At 41.2% G+C, this 27,814-nt stretch overlaps 1 protein-coding gene across 1 annotated transcript; it reads right to left on the bottom strand.

Annotated features, from left to right (window-relative positions):
- Positions 1 to 374: 374 nt before the first annotated feature.
- LOC100555750 (major prion protein homolog) lies at positions 375 to 27,814 on the bottom strand. The gene is made up of 2 exons (XM_003226742.4): positions 27,656 to 27,814; positions 375 to 4,562 (listed from the first exon to the last, which is right to left on the bottom strand). The coding sequence occupies exon 2, from the start codon at positions 4,550 to 4,552 to the stop codon at positions 3,791 to 3,793; it is 762 nt and encodes a 253-aa protein (XP_003226790.1). The 5' UTR covers positions 4,553 to 4,562; positions 27,656 to 27,814; the 3' UTR covers positions 375 to 3,790.

Raw genomic sequence — 27,814 nt, 5'->3', positions numbered from 1 at the left:
GGGAGCAAGCTTGTTTTCTGCTGCCCTTCAGACTAGGATGCGGAACAATGGCTTCAAACTACAGGAAAGGAGATTCCACTGAACATCAGGAAGAACTTCCTCACTGAGAGGGCTGTTCGACAGTGGAACTCTCTGCCCCGGACTGTGGTGGAGGCTCCTTCTTTGGAGGCTTTTAAGCAGAGGCTGGATGGCCATCTGTCGAGGGTGCTTTGAATGACTGGATGGCCCATGAGGTCTCTTCCAACTCTATTATTCTATGATTCTATGACTCTATGAATGTGAATGGCACTTTTCCCGTAATGCGGAGTACCAAGAATATGTCACCAGTACCATTAAAAGTTATATGGCTAAAAACAAATTTCCACAGACAAACATATTTTTATCACATTTTATTTATTTATTTACTAGATATCAAACATATATATATATATATATATATATATATATATATATATATACATTGGAAACTCAATATTAAGCACATGCAAAATTACAAAGTTAGCCAGTATTTCCAGGACAGCATTTGTATCACTGCAGAGCCCTCGTGGTACATTTTCTTTCGCTTGTACCATATTTAAAGCTGGTTTGAATCACAATCATTTAGCAAAATGTACAGCATATATTAAGATACATACTCGGAAAGGTACCTGTATGTGCTTTGCATTTTAATTTCACTTACAAATCTATATTCCATACAATGCAGTGTCGCCGTCAGCAAGTACGAAAATACAGACAAGCCTTTATTAATACAACTTTGTCCTGACTCTTTATAATGACAACAGGCCATAAGCGGTAAGACAGACGGAATAGGTACAGTCCAACACGTAGGTCGCATCTATCAGTTCAAGGGCTGGCTATTACCCACCTCAACACAAATAGCCCACTTATATACAAAATAGAAAATAAACAAGTTCAGTGAATAATTTGAATATTAAGCTAGTTATACTGTTCGAATTCACAGTAATCACAAACAATGTTGTACGGATATTGTACAACCACTTTGAAATAGTATCAGCGCCGTATATTCTTGTGCCGAGTTGAACATGAATCAGCCGCACCATGACTTTGTAAGTACCTTGAAATGTGTTTTTAATCTGTGATGGTTAATGGCTATATTTGTAGCATATGTTGATGTACCATATATACTCGAATATAAGCCAACCTGAATATAAGCTGAGGCACCTAATTTTATCACAAAACTGGGAATACCTATTGACTCGAGTATAAGACGAGGGTGGGAAATGGAGCAGCTACTGGCAAATTTCAAAAATAAAAATAAATATAGATATTAATAAAATTACATTATTTGAGGCATCAATAGGTTAAATGTTTTTGAATGTTTACATAAAATTGTAATTTATGAAAATAATAATAAGACTTTAATAAGATAAGACTGTCTAAGTCTTATTACCTATATACTTGAGTATAAACGACCAGAACATAAGCCAGCCAGGATCCTCACTGGAGTATAAGCCAAGGGGAGCTTTTTCAGCCCTAAAAAAGGGCTGAAAAACTAGGCTTATACTTGAGTATATACAGTATATAATAATTTCAGACCAGTAGAGTAAGGCTGATACCAGTCATGGTAGGAGCCCCCAGATGGCGTAGTGGACTAAGTGACTTGAAGGTTGGATTGCTGACCTGAAAGCTGCCAGGTTCGAATCCCACCCGGGGAGAGTGCAGATGAGCTCCCTCTATCAGCTCCAGCTCCATGCGGCGGGGACATGAGAAAAGCCTTCCACAAGGATGGTAAAAACATCAAAACATCCAGGTGTCCCATGGGCAACGTCCTTTTAGACGGCCAATTCTCTCACACCAGAAGCGACTCAAGTTGCTCCTGACATGAAAAAACAAAACAAAAAAAAAACAAAACAAAACAAAAAAAACAGTAGTGGTGCGCCTGATTCATGTTCAACTTGGCACAAGAATACACGGGGCCGATACTATTTCAAAGTACAAAATCCATACAACATTGTTTGTGATTACTGTGAATTTGAACAGTATAACTAGTTTAATATTCATATTATTCACTGAACATGTTTATTTTCTATTTTGTATATAAGTGGGCTATTTGTGTTGAGTTTACCTACCCAGGAACCCATTCATATTGTATTACCCACCTCATCCCACCATGGTTGGGATGTCTGGGGGGTGGGATGAAACCAGTAATGCCATTGTAGCATTATCCATGAAGCACCAAAGAGCTCCTGGTTGCTGCTGGGCACTATTGCCAATGACACAAAGGTGCCCGTGCGACTTGGAGAAGGAGGGAAGGGGAACAGCTAGGTGATCCCATGATCTCCCCAAGGCATACGGCTACCTTTGATGACATTGGCAAGGGTGCTGAGAGATAAAGAGTTCTGCGAGTGCTGCTATGTATGGTTACCAAAAACAAACATAGATAAGAGCCACCCCTTTCCCCCCATGCCATGGGGCACAGGGAAAGTGGGATGGTGACAGTGACCCAACTGTTCACACCACACTGAAGTCTAAGGCTGCTCTGGAGCTTTGGAAAAGCTCCGCAGCATTCTCTGACTATTCCCAATGCATTAGGCAACGTTGCCCTGTATTGGGGGGAAAGATGACCTCCTGTTTAATGTAAATACTATAGAGAAGATCCTCTCTTACTTCAGGGTATATTCCCTGTGTAGATGCACCTAACGTCTTCCTTTAGAATATCTGCCTTAAGAGCTCACATATACCATGTTCAAATCAGATAAACGATTGAAATGGATAAATTCTACTAGCGATGGATGCATTCCTGACAGCCCAATGCCAAGGCCTGCTCTGTAAATCAAAATGCACAAAATGAAGCACAGCAAGTGTGAGGCATGCAAAAACAGGTGAGGATATGATATAGGAGCAGGAAGCCGTATGGCTGTATGGCTCCCCACCTAAACCGATGCCGTCTATCAACAGGACCTTACACATGCCGACTTGAAAGCAACTTTTTTGAACTCAAGATAATTTTGCATATGTGTTTAGGATTCCAGTTCACATTGCTCACATCATTATTCTAGAAATGCTTAACAAATACTATGCTTACTATGTTGAAGACAAAGGGAGTGTTTCATGTTGCTTATCTGTTCTTATGTCAATATTGCAAGGACCAGTTTAGATGTTTTTGGCCACTTATGCAGAATTTGATTCCCCAAAGATTCAAGGGCTCTTCTGAATGTCAAATTACTATCTGTAAGTCCTATTTGTTCATGAATAGATGCAATATTTGGATGATTAAGAGTCAGTTGCAGACTCCTATAGGGACCAAGGACAGAAAGCACAAGTCATTACTCCATACTTCCCATTGTAAACTGGAAACCATTCTTAGTGAAAGTTGACGACAACAAAGCCAGTCTTCGGTAGTATGAGGAAATGGCTTACTCTTCCGAGAAGTAATAGGAGCAGGAGTAGCCAGAGAAAATGCAGAAATATGTGGAATCATATACATATTTTTGCATGAAGTTAAGCTCAATGATCTATTAAGACGGATGCCACTTGATGGATGGCCAGCTCCCTGCATTGTAACAAAAAATAACCCTTCATCTTCTTCCCTTATAAAATTATTTTGTACCACTACAAACAGAAACAGGGATAGCTATAAAAGAAGTGTGTGAGGAGGAAGCCTGTGTTATCCATTAATACACAGCAGGTGTGACAGCTCTTGAAGACACGCTACCCAAGAGGTGCAATATGAAGACTGTACTCTTCCACAAAACTGTAGCTTTATGTAGATCTCTTTCCTTCTCCACCACTGGGATGTTAGCGAGGTGGAGGCTCAAGGAGGGCAACCTCAGTGTATCAAGAAACACAGGGCTAATGTGATGGTAAAGACCAGAGAAGGGTTGGCAAGAAGGCTGAGAGCTACTCCTGAGAGCAACCGGTATTGTTCTGTGCACATTTCACGCACCACAAGTGGCACCACTCTCATTTCCACTTCATCCGCGGTCTGATTCCCAGTGGGCTGGATGTACTCCGTCACCGTGACATTCACACAGTCTCTCACGAAGACTTCCCTCGAAACAGAAGGGTTGTAGGGAGGATGGTATACTTGGTCAGAGTAACGGTCACGGTTTTGATACCACCAGCGTTCATCATACTGGTTGGGAAAACCAAACTGCATGTTGGACATGGATCTGCCCAAGAGGTAGCCACCAAGGGCTCCGACTGCAGCTCCCCCGACAGCTGCTCCTGCCACGTGCTTCAGGTTGGTCTTGGGTGGTTTGGGCTTCCATGGCTTGCCACCATATGGATTGCTTCCATAGCCTCCACCATACCCCCCACCGTAGCCTCCTCCATAGCCCCCACCGTAGCCAGGTTGTTGGGGGTAGCCAGGATTGCGTTGGGGATAACCAGGTTGTTGAGGATAGCCAGGTTGTTGAGGATAGCCGGGGTTGCGGGGATAGCCAGGCTGTTGGGGGTAGCCGGGTTGTCGCTGCCCCCCTGTATTCCAGCCACCACCACTGGGTTTGGGCTTCTTTTTAGCAAGGGAAACATTAGCCTGTATCAACAGAAGAAAAATGGCAAGCCAGCAAGTCATCTGGTGCTTCCCCATCGTGACTGTTCTGTAAAATAAAAACAAAGATGCAATCTTGTTCAATACGTTTTCTTTAAATGGCATGCAACTATACTGTATACTGAGCAAACACGTGCTAGCATTAACAATGTGAATATTAAACCATGTATTGGACTGAGATTAAAAATGGCATAGCCCAATCGTAAGATGAAACGAAATCCCACCACAACTGGCAACAATGTATGTATGTATGTATGTATGTGTGTATATGTATGTATGTATGTATGTGTGTGTGTGTGTGTGTGTGTGTATACACACACACACACACATGTGGTTATGCAAAATACAACTCCATGGGAAGTAAGTTGTAAACAAGCACACTGCAGCACATAATTTCTGATCATGGGGTACACTTCTTAAGTATGAGCCTTAGCTTCCAATTTCCTGGCTTTGTAGATCCTGAGCGAACATGAGATAGCTTTAACCTTGGTCTTAAAACAATAAGTGATTCATGGCAGAGTGTTGTTTTGTCGTTGTTGCAGTAGTACTGGATAGCCTTTGGGGTCTCTTCCAACTCTGTGATTCTATTTTTTATACCACTGAATTCTTGTAATATCTTGCTATGTCTCGCAACTTGGTCCACTATGTTGAAAACTAGACTGTAAGGACTGGTGTTTACAGGGAAGTTAAGACATTTTGCTGATTCTGATAGAACTTTTCTATAGTTCATGATTTGAGTGCAGATGTGATTGATGCACACTTTCGTATGTATGCGTTTCAGAAGGGTAATTAAACATAGTCTGGATTTACACCTAGGAACAAAAAGTTCTGGGAATGCATTGTCGAACATGCTAGCATTCTTGAGAACACAATGGGATGTTTAAACAGAACTAGCCCTATACTCCAATGTGCTCCATGGCAATCAACCAGGTGTCTCTCCAGACTGAGATCACCGTACAAAAGGCAGCATCTGTTGAAGCATGTCACTGCTTGTATTACTTCTCGAGAACATATCTATCCGCTTTTAGAATGAACTTACAGTAGGCTCTCCACATTTGCTGGGGTTAGGGGTGCAGGACCCCTTGCAAAAGTGGGGAAAAAATGAGTAAAAGCACATTACAGATCCTTAGATCCTCCACGGTGCCTCTATTGTTATCCAGCAAAGCTGACCACAGAGCTGCACTGGAAAACTTAGAAATTCCTAGAGATATGAATTAATCAAATCTGTGAATAATCAAATCTGCAAAAGTCAAACTCGCAAGTAAAGAGGGCTAACTGTAGTGTATGGTTGTTCAACCCTCTTTTGAAAATAGGGCATGAATATAACCGCACCCTCCCACACCTCCTTAGTGAATCCATGCACCAATGCCTGATATATATACAGATATATTCCTATATATCTGTAGTGAGTAGCACAGGAGTGCCAGGCTCCAAGTGTAGGCTCTTTAAGGCAGAGATAAAAAAACTTGGTGTACTCCCAGAAGCAGCAGCGGCATAATGCAAATGTCTGCAATACTTCCAAACAAAACAAATGTTACACCGGAGAGCCATTCTTTCACTTTTGTCCAGCTGGGTTGAAACCATATTTAGTGACTTCTTCCTGGAGAGTTGCTATAGTAGGCTCTCAGTTTACTGTGGCACTCTTGGGAATTGGGGGGGGGGGGGGTGCAGATAAATGTAGTTTCTGGCCACTTGAGAGTTACTATGACAAATAGGCCTAATTCATACTATGCACCATATAACACCATATACAATAGAGTCTCTTATCCAACATAAACGGGCCGGCAGAACGTTGGATAAGCGGATATGTTGGATAATAGGGAGAAATTAAGAAAAAGCCTATTAAACATCTGTCCATTCCTGGAAGGAACACAAAAATAGGCTCACACAGCTGGTCGCTATGGAAAACTTTATTGAATCCACCTTGCCAAGATGACTGCAAAAGCTTTTACTGCCCCTCTTCCGCTCTTCCCCTCGGTATATTGGGTTGTTGCCTCCCCCCTCCCTTCTTCTCCATCCACACCTCCCTTTCCTTTTGTCCTTTCCCACGTTTGAAGACCAGACCCTGTCATAAATCTTCCTTCCCCGCCAAATGGTCTTCTTCCTCTGTCTTCTTGTAGTCAGGTGCGAAAAGAACAGCTTTGAGGATGCTGGTCTTTCTTGCATCCTGACACATCAAAATAGGTTATGATTTTACAAATTAAGCACCAAAACATCATGTTATACAACAAATTTGACAGAAAAAGTACTACATTAATGCTATGTAGTAATTACTGTATTTACGAATTTAGCACCAAAATATCACAATGCATTGAAAACATTGACTACAAAAATGCGTTGGATAATCCAGAACGTTGGATAAGTGAATGCTGGATAAGTGAGACTCTACTGTAACACCAAAACCACAATAAAACTATTTATATAAAAATACTATGCACCATACCATACCATACCATACCATACCATACCATACCATAAATTCTGCATTGACTCAGTAGTAATATTGAAATATAGTAATTAAAAACAAAAGAACTGTTCCATTATCTGGCGGAGGCCACTAGGGGGTGCTAGAGAGTGAATTATAGTCCATTTTAAGGGGGGGGGAGCTGAAGGAGGAAAACCATTTCCTCCATTTTGCTGGTTATCCCCCCTCCTTACTTTCTTTATCATAAACAAGGGTTGTTTCCACCACGGAGACATGGGTGGGTGAAATAACAGGAAAACAAGGGGAAATGATTTTCCTCCTTCAGTCCACCCTCCACCCGCATAAAATGGACTATCCTTCTCTCTCTAGTGCCCTCTAGTGGCCTCCGCCTGGATAATGACACAGGACCAAATCGAATTAAGACAAATAAAGATAAATTTAACTTAAAGTAACAATTTTACTGTATTGGAAAAACAGCTTTGTGAATGCAGTATGCAATATTAGTTAAATAGCATCAATAAATATTTCAACTTAATTTATTTATTTCGTGTCAAAAGCATTGTACATTTCAAATAATGGAAATAAATATAAAAAATTTTAAAAAAGAAAAAAAGAAATCACAAGCAACTAAATAGTTTTGGACCAAAAGCGGGCGACAGCAACCGCATTGTCTGTAGCTTTAAACAACTCCTCCTCCGTACATGAGGCAGGGCATTGTGGGCAAGCATACATATGCTGAGTTGTTTGTTCAGCTCCACAGTCACACAAGGTGGAGGATTCCTCCAGGTAGTGCCACCTTGCCAAGTTGTCTTTAGATCTGCCCACTCCACTTCTGAGTCTGTTCAGGGACTTCCAAGTTGCCCATTCTTGGTTTGCCCCTGGAGGAAGACCCTCATGGGGGGCCATCCAGTTAGCATTGCCAGGTTTAGCTGCCCAGAGGGACACCCTTGCTGCTGCTGGAGGAACATCAAGAGGAGTGGTGGTTCTCATGAAGCCCTTCCTTGATTTGAGTCTGGTGGGAGGAGGCTGATAGTCATGCAGTGGGTGGCTTTCACAATGTTCGACCTTTTTTCTCTCACCATTAGCAGCAACTTCCCGTCGCATGTCAGGAGGGGCAATGCCAGCTAACTTGTAGAGTTTATCAACAGGTGTAGGTTTAAGGCATCCCGTGATGATCCTGCATGTTTCATTCAGTGCTATGTCCACCTGCTTTGCATGGGCAGACTTGTGCCAAACAGGACAGGCATACTCTGCAGTTGAGAAAGACAAGGCCAGGGCTGATGTTCTTATTACTTGTGGGTCTGCACCCCATGCGCTGCCAGTCAGTTTCCGCAGGATGTTATTGCGTGCAGCTACTTTGTGCTTAGTGTTCATGCAGTGTTTCCTATATGTTAGTGTTCGGTCTAAGGTGACACCAAGGTATTTAGGATGGAAACAGTGTTCGAGCTCTTGGCCTTCCCAAGTAACTTTCAGTTTCCTGTTGGCTTCGCGGTTACGTAGATGGAAAGCACACACTTGTGTCTTGGCAGGGTTCGGCTTCAGGTGGTTCTCTTTGTAGTAGCTGGAGAGATCTTTCAAGGCATTGGTGAGTTGCTTTTCAACTGTTTCAAAATCTTTTGCTTGTGTTGTAAGGCCAAGGTCATCAGCATATATAAAGCTCTTTGTGAGTGGAGGTTGTGGCTGATCGTTCGTGAAGATATTAAATAAGGTCGGTGCAAAAACGCTGCCTTGGGGTAAACCATTCCTCCATCTGCTTTTCTGGCCCTGAAACTCCACATAGAAGCTGCGGTTTTCTAAGAGGGTCTGGACAGTTTTTGTAAAGTCAAAGTCCCGGGTGATATGGTAGACTTTATGCAGCATTTTTCTATGTTGCACCATGTCATAGGCTGCCGTAAGGTCCACAAAGACTGTTCCCGTGATGCAGCCTTTCTCATAGCCTTCCTCGATATGTTCAGTCAGATGAAGAATTTGACTTGTACAGTTTTTCCCTGGTCTGAAACCTGCTTGTTGTGCAATAAGCTTGGGTTCGATAACAGGTCCTAGTCGATTTAATAGCATCCTCTCATAGACTAGAAAGATGGGCCAAAACTAACAAAATGAAGTTCAACAGGGACAAATGCAAGATACTTCACTTCGGCAGAAAAAATGGAAATCAAAGATACAGAATGGGGGACGCCTGGCTTGACAGCAGTGTGTGCGAAAAAGACCTTGGAGTCCTCGTGGACAACAAGTTAAACATGAGCCAACAATGTGATGCGGCTGCTAAAAAAGCCAATGGGATTCTGGCCTGCATCAATAGGGGAATAGCGTCTAGATCCAGGGAAGTCATGCTCCCCCTCTATTCTGCCTTGGTCAGACCACACCTGGAATACTGTGTCCAATTTTGGGCACCACAGTTGAAGGGAGATGTTGACAAGCTGGAAAGCGTCCAGAGGAGGGCGACTAAAATGATTAAGGGTCTGGAGAACAAGCCCTATGAGGAGCGGCTTAAAGAGCTGGGCATGTTTAGCCTGCAAAAGAGAAGGCAGAGAGGAGACATGATAGCCATGTACAAATACGTGAGGGGAAGTCATAGGGAGGAGGGAGCAAGCTTGTTTTCTGCTGCCCTGCAGACTAGGACACGGAACAATGGCTTCAAACTACAGGAAAGGAGATTCCACCTGAACATCAGGAAGAACTTCCTCACTGTGAGAGCTGTTCGACAGTGGAACTCTCTCCCCGGGGCCGTGGTGGAGGCTCCTTCCTTGGAGGCTTTTAAGCAGAGGCTGGATGGCCATCTGTCGGGGGTGCTTTGAATGCGATTTCCTGCTTCTTAGCAGGGGGTTGGACTAGATGGCCCATGTGGTCTCTTCCAACTCTACTATTCTATGATTCTATGATTCTATGATTCTATGACTTTATATAGATGACATAAGAGGGAGATTGGTCGATAGTTCCTGGCATTGGAGGAAAGAACCTGAAAGAACTCAGAGAAGCCATCAAGCGATGTAAGACTGGTAAAGCACCTGGCCTAGATGACCTGATGATGGAGCAAATCAAACACTTGGGCCCCAAAGCTGAAAACTGGCTTTTGAAATTCTACAATCAATGCCTGGCACACAAACATTTCAACTTAATGAATTTCACAAACATAATTTTAATAATTCTAACATTGCTGCTAAATATTGATTTTATTTTATGTAAAGTATAAAAAATTGCCAGTTGCTTGAGAATTCCAGTTGCTTGAATTTTAGTTATCTGAGAGTTTACTGAATATGTAGGGCCATGGCAAAGAAAGAACCTCGCTCTATTCATTCAATGTGCCATTAAACTTAACAGGACAGAGCAGAATCTAATTAATCAATTACTTTACTATATTTTTACCCCACCCTTCTTGCCCTGAAGGGGACTCAGAGCGGCTTCCAAGTTGGCAATATTCAATGCCATATAACAACAAACAAATACAATATTAAAAAACCCCATTAAAAGTAAAAAAAAAATCAAAGCATATCAATACATTAAAATCCACTATTAAAACCACACAAATCCAAAGTCATAATCTGCATAACCACTAATGGCTTAAAGGGCCAGATACCTCCTCTTGAAATGGCTTTTTCAAAAGGCCTGAAAGCAACACCTCTCCGTAAGCAGATTGCTGAACAAACCTTCCAAGCTCAGTTTTCCTTTTCTAGGGAACGATAGTGTGTGTTGTTGCATAATGGAGGGGCGTTCCTGCAGAGGAATTATCTCTGCCTGCAAATGCATGGTACACAATGTATGGCTAAATATAAAGACACCCTTATCTGTTGTCTAAAGCATGGAGGGAACAATTTAAAGCTTTGCTGGGACAAAGCTTTCATTCCTCGGAGCGATTAAAAATCGGTCCTGTGACATGATGTGTTTTGTGACAGGCAGAAAAAAAAACCCAGCTAACAAAACAGATGTTTGCTAGTAAGCTCCCAAGGCATGTGTCTTAGTTGGGTTTTACTAACAAAGCTTTTGTGTTGTCGAAGGCTTTCATGGCCGGAATCACTGGGTTGCTGTCAGTTTTCCGGGCTATACGGCCACGTTCCAGAAGCATTCTCTCCCGGTGTTTTACTCACATCTATGGCAGACCTCTTCAGTGGTTGTGAGGTCTGTTGGAAACTAGGCAAGTGGGGTTTATATATCTGTGCAAGGAAGAATTCCCCCAGGCAGGAAGAAGCAAAGCTTTGAAGCTGCAAGGCTACTCAGTGCTAACCAATGTGGCCAATTACTCCATTCATACTTGCCTCAAGCAGATAAGAGTTCTTTCTCCCACCCTGGACCTTCCACAGATATATAAACCCCTCTTGCCTAGTTTCGAACAGACCTCACAACCTCTGAGGATGCCTGCCACAGATGTTGGTGAAACGTCAGGAGAGAATGCTTCTGGAACATGGCCATACAGCCTAGAAAACTCACAGCAACCCAACAAAGCTTTTCTTTATCAGCAATTATGCAGAAACACACACATACCGAGGAATATTTATCTACCTCAAAATACCAGCCTGGTTTATAAGAACACCACAAAATAATAAACAAAATACAATGATCTACACTACAGAATTACTTTCACTGCTGCGACTCAATGCTATGGAATCTTGGGAGTTGTCGTTTGCTGAGTGCCCGGCTCTGAGTTTGAGCAGAGAAAGCTAAAGCTAAAGAGATAACAGAGGGCTGAATTCAGAAAATGAGAAAGGAAGAGGTGCCAAGAGCCATATGGCTCAGTGGTGAGGACATGCAGAGAAAGATTAAATGATACATTCCATTAATCAGATCTATTGGACTAGGAAATGACCTTTAATTAAAATGCCCAGATTATATAAAATCAATCTACCGAGACTTCAATTTATCTGCATTTATCTAGAAGCACACTTTTAAGGAAACATGCATACCTTGCCACTACAAAACAAACAGCTCACTGCCCCCTGCAAAAAAACAACAACAATTAAAACGTGCCTTGGGTTTCTCAGAAAACAGGGCACTTCCAGACAGGAAACAATCAGAGCCAGTTAACACCTCCCAACAAAGGAGGTAAGAAGCAGTCAGGAAGCAACCAGGCTTTGAAGTTGCAAGGCTATTCAATGCTTATCAAGCTGGTCAACTGCAACATTGACACTTGCTGACAAGAGTTCTTTCTCCCACCCTGGACATTAATCCACAGATATATAAACCACACTTGCCTAGTTTCCAACAGACCTCACAACCTCTGAGGATGCCTGCCCTAGATGTGGGCGAAACGTCAGGAGAGAATGCTTCTGGAACATGGTCATACAGCCTGGAAAACTCACAGCAACCCAGTGATTCCAGCCATGAATGCCTTGACAAAATGTGCCTTTCTTACACATGAAAGCAAAAAAATGCATGCTAACTAGGCCCCATCTACACTGCCATATAAAATCTAGATTATCTAATTTGATAACCTGGTTTATATGGCAAATGTAGAAGGGGCCTAGGGACTCAGCATTCAAATATAAACTTGCAATATTTGTATTGTTGCGGGTTGAATTTGTCTCCTTATATAACCTGGTGGAAGTTGGTCCAAGAGTTGCACTGAAGGACCTAGCTAATATTAAACAAATTTATGAATAATCAAATCCACAAGAATACTATTTATTTATTTATTTATTTATTTCCTGCCTTTATCCTCCCATTTTAAACTCATAACAAAGTAGGGATTGTGTATTTCACATCTAAGCAATGAAGTCTAGTTTTCCCAATCCCTTTCCAATATTGAAATGGGGGAACATTTGGTTCTGGACTTATTTTGGTCTACACCTTCCATAATTCCCATGGATGTTAAAGGGTAAAGGACCCTGAGAGCTGCAGTTATAATACGTGAGCAGCCAAGGGCTCCCTCCTCTTCTATAGCAGCATATTACCGTATATACTCGGCTTATAATCGGGTCAAGGCCGGCAATGGAGCCTGCAGGCTATTGCTTGCAATATGTGATCTATTTCTCTCTTCTCCTCTCTTATCAGTGTGTTTTCTTTTGCAAAGCCTCCCTCGCTCTTTGCAGGTCTTTGCAAATTCTTTATACAAATAGATCCATGTACCTATGTATCTGTAGCCGTACATATACATTATTTTTATATATGAATTTACCCTCATATGTTTGCAAGTCTCTGCAAATATCTATATAAAGAGAGATGTCTGGATAGATATTCTTACCTACCTATATATAGGGCTTGCAAATATTGCAGGGGGGAAATGCACATACACACACACAGAGGGATTTGCAAACGTTTCAGGGGGAAATGCATATGTGAAATTAGTATCTATAATTATAGATCTATATCTAGCTCTGCATTGTTTGTATAAGCATTGAATGTTTGCCTGTTACTATGTTGGAAGCCAGCCTGAGTCACCATGGGGAGATAGGGTGGGATCCAAATGAAGTTTTTATTATTATTATTATTATTATTATTATTATTATTATTATTACTACTACTACTACTACTACTATGTTATTGTTGATACCATATTGTTTTTGTTGCCCCTACTTTCTCACTTATAGAGCTAGTTTATTGTTTTTCTTTGAAATATGGTAAATATACAAAAACATTTAACCTACTGATGCCTCGATTAATGAAATTTTTATAGGTATCTATTTTTATTTTGAAATTTACCCAAAGCTGCTGCATTTCCCACCTTAGGCTTATACTCAAGTCAATAAGTTTTCCCAGTTTTTTTGTGGTAAAATTAGTTGCCTCAGCTTATATTTGAGTTGGCTTATACTCAAGTATATACGGTAGTTCTGCTAAATTAATGGAGCATATTTCAGATAAAGAAGTATACAGACTAGGCTCTGTATCTCCCTTCCATCTGGACAGTTTGGTTTGAAAGACCACGTTTCAAATCCGTAATGTAAATCCATTACTTAATGGACCCATTTGATTATAGAATCATAGAATCATAGAATCATAGAATAGTAGAGTTGGAAGAGACCTCAAGGGCCATCTAGTCCAACCCCCCGCTAAGAAGCAGGAAATCGCATTCAAAGCACCCCCGACAGATGGCCATCCAGCCTCTGCTTAAAAGCCTCCAAAGAAGGAGCCTCCACCACGGCCCCGGGGAGAGAGTTCCACTGCCGAACAGCCCTCACAGTGAGGAAGTTCTTCCTGATGTTCAGGTGGAATCTCCTTTCCTGTAGTTTGAAGCCATTGTTCCGTGTCCTAGTCTGCAGGGCAGCAGAAAATAAGCTTGCTCCCTCCTCCCTATGACTTCCCCTCACATATTTGTACATGGCTATCATGTCTCCTCTCAGCCTTCTCTTCTGCAGGCTAAACATGCCCAGCTCTTTAAGCCTCTCCTCATAGGGCTTGTTCTCCAGACCCTTAATCATTTTAGTTGCCCTCCTCTGGACGCTTTCCAGCTTGTCAGCATCTCCCTTCATCTGCGGTGCCCAAAACTGGACACAGTATTCCAGGTGTGGTCTGACCAAGGCAGAATAGAGGGGGAGCATGACTTCCCTGGATCTAGACGTTATTCCCCTATTGATGCAGGCCAAAATCCCATTGGCTTTTTTAGCTGCCGCATCACATTGTAGGCTCATGTTTAACTTGTTGTCCACGAGGACTCCAAGATCTTTTTCGCACACACTGCTGTCAAGCCAGGCGTCCCCCATTCTGTATCTTTGATTTCCATTTTTTCTGCCGAAGTGAAGTATCTTGCATTTGTCCCTGTTGAACTTCATTTTGTTAGTTTCGGCCCATCTCTCTAGTCTGTCAAGATCGTTTTGAATTCTGCTCCTGTCTTCTGGAGTGTTAGCTATCCCTCCGAGTTTGGTGTCATCTGCAAACTTGATGATCGTGCCTTCTAACCCTTCGTCTAAGTCGTTAATAAAGATGTTGAACAGAACCGGGCCCAGGACGGAGCCCTGCGGCACTCCACTTGTCACTTCTTTCCATGATGAAGACGACGCATTGGTGAGCACCCTTTGGGTTCGTTCGCTTAGCCAATTACAGATCCACCTAACCGTAGTTTTGTCTAGCCCACATTTTACTAGTTTGTTTGCCAGAAGGTCGTGGGGGACTTTGTCGAAGGCCTTACTGAAATCTAGATATGCTACATCCACGGCATTCCCTGTATCGACCCAACTCGTAACTCTATCGAAAAAAGAGATCAGATTAGTCTGGCATGACTTGTTTTTGGTAAATCCGTGTTGACTATTAGCAATTACCGCATTTGTTTCTAAGTGTTTGCAGACCACTTCCTTAATGATCTTTTCCAGAATCTTGCCTGGTATTGATGTGAGGCTGACCGGACGGTAATTGTTTGGGTCGTTCTTTTTTCCCTTCTTGAAGATAGGGACCACATTCGCCCTCCTCCAATCTGCTGGGACTTCTCCTGTTCTCCAAGAACTCTCGAAGATGATTGCCAGTGGTTCTGAAATAACTTCCGCTAGTTCCTTCAATACTCTTGGATGTAGCTGATCTGGCCCTGGGGACTTGAATTCGTTTAGAGTGGCCAGGTGTTCCTGGACAACTTGTTTCCCTATTTGGGGTTGGATTTCCCCCAATCCTTCGTCCATTCCGTGTTGCTGAGGTTGAAGCTGGCTTTCTTTTTGTGAGAAGACCGAGGCAAAGAAGGCATTAAGCAGTTCTGCCTTTTCCCTATCCCCTGTCACCATCACCCCATCTACTCCTTGCAGTGGCCCTATCGCCTCCTTTTTCTTCCTTTTTCTACCAACATAAGCAAAAAACCTTTTTTGTTGTTTTTTATGTCCCTGGCAAGCCTGAGCTCATTTTGCGCTTTAGCCTTGCGAACCTTTTCCCTACAGGAGTTGGCTATACGTTTGAATTCTTCTTTGGTGATTTCTCCCCTTTTCCACTTCTTGTGCATGTCACTTTTGAGCTTTAGCTCAGTTAGAAGTTCTTTGGACATCCATTCTGGCTTCTTTGCACTTGTCTTATTTTTCTTCTTTGTTGGCACTGTTTGCATTTGCGCCTTGAGTATTTCACTTTTGAAAAACTCCCATCCATCCTTAACCCCCTTGTTTTTTAATATCGGCGTCCATGGAATGCCGCTCAGTAATTCCTTCATTTTTTGGAAGTCAGCTCTCTTAAAGTCCAGAATGCGTGTTTGACTTGTCTTAGTTTCAGCATTCCTTTGTATTGCAAACTGCAGGAGCACATGGTCACTTGCCCCTAAGGATCCAACCACTTCAACTGTATTGATCAGGTCTTCCACATTTGTTAAGATTAGATCAAGAGTTGCTGATCCCCTTGTTGCCTCTTCTACCTTCTGGACCATAAAATTATCTGCAAGGCAAGTGAGGAATTTGTTGGACTTTGTACTCTTGGCTGAGTTTGTTTTCCAGCAGATATCGGGATAATTGAAATCGCCCATGACTACTATATCTCTTCTTTGTGCCTGTTTGGTCAGCTGTTGACAGAAGGCTTCATCAAGTCCTTCATCCTGACTCGGAGGTCTGTAGTAGACACCCACGACAAGATCTTTTTGAGTCCCGGTTCCCTTGATTCTTATCCAGATGCTTTCAAGCTGGTTTCCCGGATTACAGTCTTGCATTTCTTCTGCAACGTAACTGTTTTTGACATATAAAGCTACTCCCCCTCCTCTCCCCTTTGTTCTATTTATGTGAAAGAGGTTATAGCCCTCAATGGTTAAATTCCAGTGATGGGAGTCATCCCACCAGGTTTCAGTGATGCCTATGACATCGTATGTGTGGTGCTGTGCTAGGAGTTGGAGTTCGTCTTGCTTATTTCCCATGCTCTGAGCATTAGTGTAAAGACATGTAAGCCCCTGTGACCTCCCCTCGAACTGTTTATTTGGGATTATTGTGCTCTCTGTACTTGGTCCTTGCTGTGTTTGTGCAGCCCTCCGTTTAGCCTTACGGCGGTTCCCTGTGGTCGTGGGTAATATAGTGTTCGCCAGGCTGTTGTTCCCCTCCCCCAGTGGATTTAGTTTAAAGTGCGCCTGATGAGGTTTGTGAGTCTGTGTGCAAAAAGATGTTTTCCTACTTGTGTGAGATGTACCCCATCGCTTGCCAGTAGTCCATCCTCTTGGAAGAGTAGACCATGGTCAAGGAAGCCAAAATGCTCCTCTTGACACCATTTTCTGAGCCAGTTATTGACCTGTACTATTTTTCCGGCCCTTGTAGAGCCATGTCCTACAACGGGGAGGAGGGATGAAAAGATCACATGTACATTATACAGTTTTAGCTTTGTTCCCAGAGCTCGAAAATCATTTGTGATCTTTTGAAAAGTATGCCTAGCGGTGTCATTGGTACCTACATGAATCAACATAAGGTGGGGAGGGTGATGGGGCTTTAGGAGCCTGCTGAGCCTCTGAGTGATATGGTGTATTTTTGCCCCCGGGAGGCAGCATGTTTCTCGAGCCATCCCATCCGGTCTGGAAATGATGGCTTCCGTTCCTCTAAGGAGGGAGTCACCTACTACCAAGACCTGTTTCCTTTGAGGATTGACAGGGTCCCTTTTGTGCAAGACAGTGTGTATGTCCCCTGAAGAGTGTTCCTGTTGAAGTGAATCATGTAGGTGTAAAGTGTTGTCCTCCTCCTCAACATCCCCAGTGCATTCATCAATGACAATCCATTGAGATACATCCGAGAGCCCATTACTCTCCCAAGGATGTTCCTGTTGCTCCTGGTCTATGATTGGGGATGGAGCATTTGCATGATTACATAAGTGTGACTGTGGTGATGCACTGTCCCTGTCAGGGCTATCCCCTGCGCATTGATCCAGGATGGTCCACTGAGTGGTATCTAAGAAACTGTGGTCCTCCACAAGATGTGTTTCCTGATTGTATGTTAATGATGTAAGAATTTCAAATCTGTTGTGTAAATGCAGCTGAGCAGAGGAGTTCTGTGGAGGCTGCCTGGTCCTGCGTCTCCTTCTATGGGTGACCTCCTTCCAAGCCTGAGGGTTGTCTACCTTTGAGTTGATCTCCCCATAAGGTTCCTGATCATGGTCTTGGTGGTGTTGGTGTGATGCAGGCTGCTGATCTACAGCAGCGTGTTGTGCAGTGTCCAAGAAGAGCTCGAGTGCCTGAATGTCCTTAAGGGTCTTAATACGGTGCTCGAGCTGTTGGATCCTCTGCTCCATCAGAGTCATCTGTTTGCATTTGGAGCAGATGTAGTTGTCTAGTTTTTGTGTGAAAAAGCGGAACATGCCACAGCTGGTGCATGTGATGGGAATGTTTTGCTTTTGTTGCATCTCTTGGTGAGCGTGGTGGCCAAGTGGGATCTTTGTACAGTTAAGTAATATGCACGCACTTTATGTGCAGACTGCAACAAACCACGTCTTTGTGTATTTGTTTATGTTGCTTTGTTTCCTGTATGTACTGCAAAGGATAGTTAGTAAAGGTGCCTTTTTCACACAACAGTCACACAACAGTTAGACTTTGACCACAGGAGCCAAGCCCACACTCAGTTTAAAATCTTAGCCAAATCTTAGCCAAATCCTACCTGAAGCCAGGGAGCAAAAATGTCCTCCTGCTTCCTCTGCTTCTGCGAGAACCAACTGCCCTTCTGGGATCAGGCTCTGGCAGAAACTCACACTGGCAAATAAAGCTTTCCCAGAAACTCAATTAACAGGGGACAATGCCTGCTTTCAATCAACTTAAGTACCTGGCTCTCTTTCAACACAACAGTCACACAACAGTTAGACTTTGACCACAGGAGCCAAGCCCAAACTCAGTTTAAAATCTTAGCCAAATCTTAGCCAAATCCTACCTGAAGCCAGGGAGCAAAAATGTCCTCCTGCTTCCTCTGCTTCTGCGAGAACCAACTGCCCTTCTGGGATCAGGCTCTGGCAGAAACTCACACTGGCAAATAAAGCTTTCCCAGAAACTCAATTAACAGGGGACAATGCCTGCTGTCAATCAACTTAAGTACCTGGCTCTCTTTCAACACAACAGTCACACAACAGTTAGACTTTGACCACAGGAGCCAAGCCCAAACTCAGTTTAAAATCTTAGCCAAATCTTAGCCAAATCCTACCTGAAGCCAGGGAGCAAAAATGTCCTCCTGCTTCCTCTGCTTCTGCGAGAATAGATTCAACGCTTGTTTTCAAACAAAGCTTATCTGTGGCAGCAGGAGAGTGTTCTAGCAAATGCAAAGGGATGTTCTCTAGAGAAGCCTTGTGTAATAAACATGGAGAGCGGCCCCCATTTATTGAGTTCCTAAGGATGGAGAGTACAATGAAAAGTTTGGAATTGAGTGTCATATTAATCTTGCAGTTCCTAGCTTCTCTTGCCGAGAGAAATGGAAAAGCATGATGGAAAGCAAAGGCTTTGCATGAGCATGTCATCCCTGGATGGGCATGCAATGAATCCAGGTTCCCACTAAATATATCATAACAAGAACATGTGGTGGCCCATTTGGATTTTATGTTATTATATAATTTTGTTTGACTACATGTAGTTTAATTTACTGATGTTAGGCTTTAATTTGATGTTAGGGTTTAATGTTATTTTTATATGCGGGGTTTCTCTGGGATTTTATGTTTACAGAGACATCGAATGTTTGCCATTGTATGTTGGAATCCGCTCTGAGTCCCCTCGGGGAGATAATAATAATAATAATAATAATAATAATAATAATAATAATAATAATAATTTATTTTTCTATCCCGCCACCATCTCCCCGAAGGGACTCGGGGCGGCTAACATGGGGCGATGCCCAAAACAAAACAGAATAAAGCAATTACAATGAATATCAAAACAAAAACAGTAATAACATAAATCAAATAAAATAAACAATTTAAACATTTTTAAAATACAATAAAACACATAAAATCAGAACAAATGAGTAATAATACAGCATCAGCCACTGGAGATAAAAGGGGTTGGGCATATAAAACACAATAGCCAAAGCTTTAATAAAGTGCATAAACAAGTGTCAGAGAGTCAACTGGGATAATATGGGATAAGGTAAGGTAGGAAGGGATTAAAGTGCTAAGAAGTAATGTCTCGGTGAAAGAGATAGGGTGGAATACAAATAAAGTTTTATTATTATATTATTATTATTGAAGTTTACTGTGCCACAATCTCTGGGTGCATCCACACTGTAGAATGAGTATAGTTTGACACCATTTTAACTGTCATTGAAGCCTGGGAGTTATAGTTTTACATGGTCCTAAACCTTCTCTCAAAGCATGCTGGTGCCTCACCCAGTTACAAATCTCAAGAATCCATAGTATTATCATGGTAGCCAAAGTGGTGTCAAACTGCATTTGATGAAGGTGTATTGGGAAAATATAATACTTGTATTGGAAACTATATATTGAATGTAATCATGTTAAGAAACAGAAATAGGAAAATATGTAATCACCAGCAGATTGTGTGCATAAAGCTTTAAAATATATTCTGCCCTGGCGAATAGATCTCTCCCCATAGCAAAGACTAAAGTTCACTTAAAGAGGCCTCAAACATGCAGAAACATCTGTTAAGTGTCAACAAGAATAGATAAGCTAATGGACAAAAAACAAATTTAGGCTTTTGGGATGTCAAGATAAGACCTGGCACCGTGTATGAGTGCTAATGGCTCCCTAAAAGCTAAGATAGGGGGAAATTCCTTAATTAATGAGAACGCCTGAGAGCCTAGATAGGAAATTCCAGAGATAAGGCCTAATAGAGGGTCAGAGGTCTTGAAAGAGCCTATATTTTAGGAAAATGCAAAAGTAGCTTTTTAGTTAAGTGCCGAGTAAGACTTTTTTTGACACTAATTGGTGATGGATAATGCCTAGATGACGTAGGAAAAGGGTATATAAGAACCTGTGTTTCTTTGTTTGGGACCTTTGCTTTCCTGATTACAGGAGAAGGTCCTTTTTCTTATTGCTTATTCTTTCTGGCCACTGAGAACGTCTTTTTTTCTATAGCCGTCGGAACTCCCTTTGTCTCATTGCCTCAAACCTTTGTCTGCCATTTCACTTTCACTTGACAGTGTAGATGCACTCCAGGTTAGACAACATCCAACCTGTAGGGATATACTTTGAATTGGATTATATGAGTCCACACTGCCATATCATCCAATTCAAAGCGGACAATCTGCATTTTAGATGGTAGTGTAGAAAGGGACAGAATTGCTCTAAAACAACAGCACGTTAACAACATGAAGATCTTAAACAGGATGCAGCAATAAAGCCCAAGGCAAATGGAAACTGAGTTCATGATATTTAGCTCATCAAAGCAATCCTTTGTCACATTTGGTCTTTTCTGGCATCCCAATGAACCAGTTTCCTAGCCTGGGCTATAACTAAATGCACCATGTTTCCTTCACAAGATGAAATGGGCCATCTGATCTTTCTTGGTCTTTAAATATCTCTTCTCTTATGTTTTAGGAGATGCTGCTGACATCCTCAAAGGCAAAAGAGATGCTTGTGAGATTACACCATCTTCACTAACAAAGGAAGAGCTAAGATGAAAGCATTTTCATCTGTTCTTTCAGTGTGGGCAGAACGCTCACTGATGGTTAGAGAAATTGCAACTTTTGAAAGCAGGCTGCTATTATTATTATTATTATTATTATTATTATTATTATTTTATTATATTATGACACAGCAAACAAGATAGATATGCTGGATTTCGTATCACAAAATCACAAGTGGAACACTTCCCAAGTGTCTAGGACTGTGTGATGTATTTTTGGATGATACGTGCAGATCCCAGTAGGGTGGCCTTTTGCAGTTGTCAATGTAATTTTGTCAATGTCTTATTATTATTATTATTATTATTATTATTATTATTATTATTATTGATAGATTACGTAGCAGATGCCCAGTTACTTTGTTAGGAATCGCTTCAGCACATGAACTGCATAAAGGGTAAACATAAGAGCCATCTAATCACTCCTTGTCCATTTTTCTGGAATCATCAATCCCTCATGATTTTTGACCATTTACATCAGTTTTCGGTGAGTTTTCTGGGCGGTATGGCCATGTTCCAGAAGCATTTTCTCCTGATGTTTCGCCCACGTCTATGATAGGCATCCTCAGAGGTTGTGAGGTCTGTTGGAAACTAGGAAAGTGGGGTTTATATATCTGTGTCCAGGGTGGGAGAAAGAACTCTTGTGTGAATGTTGCAAATGGCCACCTTGATTAGCATTGAATAGCCTTGCAGCTTCAAAGCCTGGCTGCAATTATCTACAGGTCCACTAAGAAAATCGAACAAACGCTACGTTCAGCAAAGGACAAGAGGGATCCTCTCACCTCTGTTAGGAGTCTACCATATACCATGCAGCTGTGGACAAGTCTACATAGAGACCACCACGGATCAAGGAACATGAAAGATACTGCAGACTAATTCAATCAGAGAAGTCAGCCATAGCGGAGCACTTGATGAACCAACCTGAACACAGCATATTATTCAAGAACATAGAAATGCTGGATCACTCTGACAACCACCATGTCAGACTACACAAAGAAGCCATTGAAATCTACAAGCATGTGGGCATTTCAACAGAAAGGAGGAAACTATGAAAATGAACAATATCTGGCTACCGGTATTAAAAAAAACCCCCTCTAAAATCAGGACAGTAAATAAAGAACAACACTCAGAAAATAGAGGAATTCCAGACAGGAAACAATCGGGGGAGCCAACACCTCCCTACAAAGGATTCCCCTAGGTAGGAAGCAGCCAGGCTTTGAAGCTGCAAGGGTTTTCAATACTACTCAAGGTGGCCAATTGCACTATTCACACTTGCCTCAGTCAGACAAGAGTTCTTTCTTCCATCCTGGACATTCCACAGATATATAAACCCCACTTGCATAGTTTTCCAACAGAGCTCACAATCTCTGAGGATGCCTGCCATAGTTGTGGGTGAAATGTCAGGAGAGAATGCTTCTGGAACATGGCCATACAGCCCAGAAAAATCACAGCAACTGGATTATGTGTTTATTTATGTTTTAGAAATGTTGTAACCTGTCTCGAGCCATGAAGAGGAGGCGCGAAGAAAAACAAAGTATTATTATTATTTAACAAGCTTTGACCTGACAAGATGCCATAATCACTTAGATCGTTTTTAAATGCTTATTTGTGTTTTGTGATTGCTTATTATGTTCTATATTTGCAATTTGATTCTGCTGATTTTGTATTGTACTTTTACTGTCTTAACACTGAGTCCCTTTGTGGGAGAAAAGCGGGATAGAAATAAAGATTTAATAATAATATAATAATAATAATAATAATAATAATAATAATAATAATAATAATAATAACCTTGCATGGAAAGTTCCTTGACAAAATTGAAGGAAAAGCTGACAAGGAGAAGACCTGGCTATGGCTCACGAATGGGACCCTGAAGAAGGAGACAGAAGGCCTGATCCTTGCAGCCCAGGAGCAAGACATCAGAACAAAGGCAATTAAGGCCAAGATCGAAAAATCAGCTGATGACCCAAAATGCAGACTGTGCAAGGAAATCGATGAAACCATTGATCATCTCCTCAGCTGCTGTAAGAAAATTGCACAGACAGACTACAAACAGAGGCACAACTACGTGGCCCAAATGATTCATTGGAACTTATTCCTCAAGTACCACCTCCCAGCAGCAAAGAACTGGAGGGATCACAAACCTGCAAAAGTATTGGAAAATGAGCACGCAAAGATAACGTGGGACTTCCAAATCCAGACTGACAAAGTTCTGGAACACAACACACCAGACATCACAGTTGTGGAAAAGAAAAAGGTTTGGATCATTGATGTTGCCATTCCAGGTGACAGTCGCATTGATGAAAAACAACAGGAAAAACTTAGTTGCTATCAGGACCTCAAGATTGAACTTCAAAGACTCTGGCAGAAACCAGTGCAGGTGATCGGCACACTGGGTGCCATGCCAAAAGATCTCAGCCAGCATTTGGAAACAATAGACATTGACAAAATTACGATCTGCCAACTGCAAAAGGCCACCCTACTGGGATCTGCGCTCATCATCCGAAAATACATCACACAGTCCTAGACACTTGGGAAGTGTTCGACTTGTGATTTTGTGATATGAAATCCAGCATATCTATTTTGTTTGCTGTGTCATAATAAAATAATAATAATAATAATAATAATAATAATAATAATAATAATAATAATGGTTTGTACTGTACAGTAGAGTTTCACTTATCCAAGACTTGCTTATCCAATGTTCTGGATTATCCAACGCATTTTTGTAATCAATGTTTTCAATACATTGTGATATTTTGGTGCTAAATTCGTAAATACAGTAATTACTACATAGCATTACTGCGTATTGAACTACTTTTTCTGTCAGATTTGTTGTATAACATGATGTTTTGGTGCTTAATTTGTAAAATCATAATCTAATTTGATGTTTAATAGGCTTTCCCTTAATCCCTCCTTATTATCCAACATATTTGCTTTTCCAACATTCTGCCGACCCGTTTATGTTCGATAAATGAGACTCTACTGTATTTTGTCTTAAATTTCTTCATTTTATTTTATTGTTATGTTATGTTATGTTATTTATTTATTTTCAGTATTTATTTTCCGCCCTTCTCACCCTGAAGGGGATTCAGGGTGGATCACATTATATACATATAGGGCAAATATTCAATGCCCATAAACACATCAAACCGAGACAGAGACAGACATGTTATGTTGATTTTATTTATACTGTTTTTAACTTCTTACATTTTGTTCTGTTCTGGGCTTGGCCCCATGTTAGCTGCCCCAAGTCCCTTCGGGGAGATGGAGGTTAGATAGAAAAATAAAGTATTATTATTGCAAAAAAAGAATTTAAATCCGTCTTGATTTTTGCCATATTATATAAGAGACACCATTTTACTACATGGCTGTGTATAATGTTCCATAGGTTTGGCTGGATTTGGATATTCATGGGGATCTTGGCAGCAATCTTGAGGATACCAAGAACCCATTGTGCTAGCAAGAACCAGTAGCCATATGGCTATGGCTAATACCCGTCATTCTTGATTAATTAAGTCATCTTCCTGAGACAGGAGGCAGGTGGGAGATCCACTGAGAAGAAGCTCAGACCTTTAGCAGAGATGCCATCCGTCTTTGTGCTCAAAATATTGAGTGCATGTCATTGTTATTCCACTGTATTAAGGCACTGAATGCTTCCCTATCTGTAATTATCTGAGTCCCCTTGGGGAGATAGAGCAGAATATAAATAAAGTGTATTATTGTTGTTTACAAAGGGGGTTGGGGTGGCATTTTCTTTAGAGCCACTCTCGTTGTGTTAATCACACCACTGCTGGGACCTCAATCTGTGAAGACTGTGTGTTGACCAGCCGTGCACCGACCTCCACACATTAAAAAAAATCACACACAGGCGTTTTCCAAGAAATGGAGGACTGACATCCTCGTATTACAAGGGATCGCCTAAGAGAAGAATCTATAGTCCCAATGCCCTGCTGAGACCCCGGCACTTCCAGAAGCTGCCAGGCGTTTGCTTGCCTTTCCCTTCCCAGCCCTGACTATATATACAGACAACAGTTCTTTCTTCTACCCTGGTCATTCCACAGATATATAAACCCCACTTGCTTTCGTTACAACACATTTCACAACCTCTGAGGATGCCTGCCATACATACAGGCAAAACATCAGGAGAGAATACATTTCGAACATGACCAGGCAGACCACAGAACTCAGAGCAACCCAATACAAAGAGAAACAAAAATAATAAAATAAATATAAAAAAATACATGAAAAATAAAATACAACAATACAATTAAAAAACATAAATAAAAATAATATAACCAAATAATAAAATATAATACATAAAAATAATAAAAAACAAATAATAAAAGAATAAAAATAAAATACATACAAATAATACAATAAAATAAAAAACACTAAAATAATTAAAAACACTTAAAATCAATACAATAAAATACTATAACAGAAAATAACTAAAAATAATAAAACAAAATAATAAAATATAATACAGTAGAGTCTCACTTATCCAAGCTAAACGGGCTGGCAGAAGCTTGGATAAGCAAATATCTTGGATAATAAGGAGGGATTAAGGAAAAGCCTATTAAACATCAAATTAGGTTATGATTTTACAAATTTAGCACCAAAACATCATGTTTTACAACGAATTTGACAGAAAAAGCAGTTCAATACACAGCAATGTTATGTTGTAATTACTGTATTTACGATTTTAGCACCAAAATATCATGATATATTGAAAACATTGACTACAAAAATGGCTTGGATTATCCAGAAGCTTGGATAAGTGAGACCCTACTGTAAATAAAAAAGATAAGTTACAATAAAATTAATTTAAAAAATACAAATAACATCAAATAAAAATTCCACAACAATTTTTAACCAATACCACCATCACTTTGCCACAGCAATGCATGGCCGGGCACAGCTAGTATACATATACAGTAGAGTCTCACTTACCCAAGCTAAACGGGCCGGCAGAATGTTAGATAAGTGAATATGTTGGATAATAGGGAGGGATTAAGGAAAAGCCTATTAAACATCAAATTAGGTTATGATTTTACAAATTAAGCACCAAAACATCATGTTATACAACAAATTTGACAGAAAAAGTAGTTCAATATGCAGTAATGCTATGTAGTAATTAATGTATTTACGAATTTAGCACCAAAATATCACAATGCATTGAAAACATTGACTACAAAAATGCGTTGGATAATCCAAAACGTTGGATAAGCGAGTGTTGGATAAGTGAGACTCTACTGTACGTCAAATAAAAATTCCACAACAATTTTTAACCAATACCACCACCACTTTGCCACAGCAACGCGTGGCTGGGCACAGCTAGAATATATATATATCCCAGTGACAAAGGACTCTTACCACACCCTGAACTCTACACAGATATATATTCTTTCCTTTCCTTACTTAGTTTCTCCATACCTCACAACCTCTGAGGATGCTTGCCATAGATGTGGGCGAAACGTCAGGAGAGAATACTTCTGGAACATGGCCACACAGCCCGAAAGACATACAACAACCCAGTTTACAGTATGTTGGTTAAAATTATTTTTATTTTTAAATATTGTATTGTTCTTTCATTTACTAATATTGTAAATGAAATATTGTAAATGAATGATATGGTAATAATATAATATATTGTGTATACATATAATATTGATAATAATATATTGTAATATGATATAATACTAATAATATAATATAATAATATTAATTATATATTATATTTTACATGTCATATTGCTAATAATATTACAATATATTGATACAGTACAATATAGTAATTTATTACCGGTATTGTACTATGCTAATATAATATTGTATGTAAATTTAATTTGTAAGCCGCTCTGAGTCCCCTTTGGGGTGAGAAGGGCAGCATATAAATGTAGCAAATAAATAAATAAATGAATAAATATTATTATAATGTAACTAGCTTTGCCCAGCCACGCGTTGCTGTGGCTTATGCTTTCAGAGTGTTGTTCTTTATTTTCTGTCCTGATTTTAGAGATTATATTGTATATATATATAGGGCGGCCCCCGGGAAGGTATTTTTAGCCAGCTCCACAATAAGAGCATTGAGTCTGGCTGAGCGGATTCCGGCGCGCAGGCTGTTTTCTTTCCAGGCGATGCCAGCGCCAGCCTTCCCCTTGCCTGTGTCAGCTGTGGCAACCCATCCAATGGGGGCCGGCGCCTTGGAGGACCCTCTCGCTAGGAGAAGGGGCCGCTTGCCTTGTTCCCTGGCCCTTCGTTTCGCCTTGGAGCCCCTTCCTCACCCGCAGCCCCCCGACACACTCACCTTCGGGTCTTCTCTTAGGGTCCAGGCTCTCGCGGGGCAACAAAACACGCAGGGAAGCGTTGGATCTGCTCTGAGTGGTACCCAGGGAGGCGGGAGGGAGACTGCCAGGCGAGGAAGAGGAGGAGGAGGAAGACGAGGGGGAGGAGCCTCAGAGCCTGT

The sequence above is a fragment of the Anolis carolinensis genome, unplaced genomic scaffold (assembly GCF_035594765.1).
Source record: "Anolis carolinensis isolate JA03-04 unplaced genomic scaffold, rAnoCar3.1.pri scaffold_8, whole genome shotgun sequence".
Classification (NCBI taxonomy): Eukaryota; Metazoa; Chordata; class Lepidosauria; order Squamata; family Dactyloidae; genus Anolis; species Anolis carolinensis.
The sequence above is the reverse complement of the archived record's forward strand: the minus strand, read 5'-3'. Positions and strand labels throughout refer to the sequence as shown.

What these genes read in the sequence shown, in the direction of transcription:
- LOC100555750 (XM_003226742.4), bottom strand. Translation starts at nt 4,552, where the DNA reads ATGGGGAAGCACCAGATGACTTGCTGGCTTGCCATTTTTCTTCTGTTG.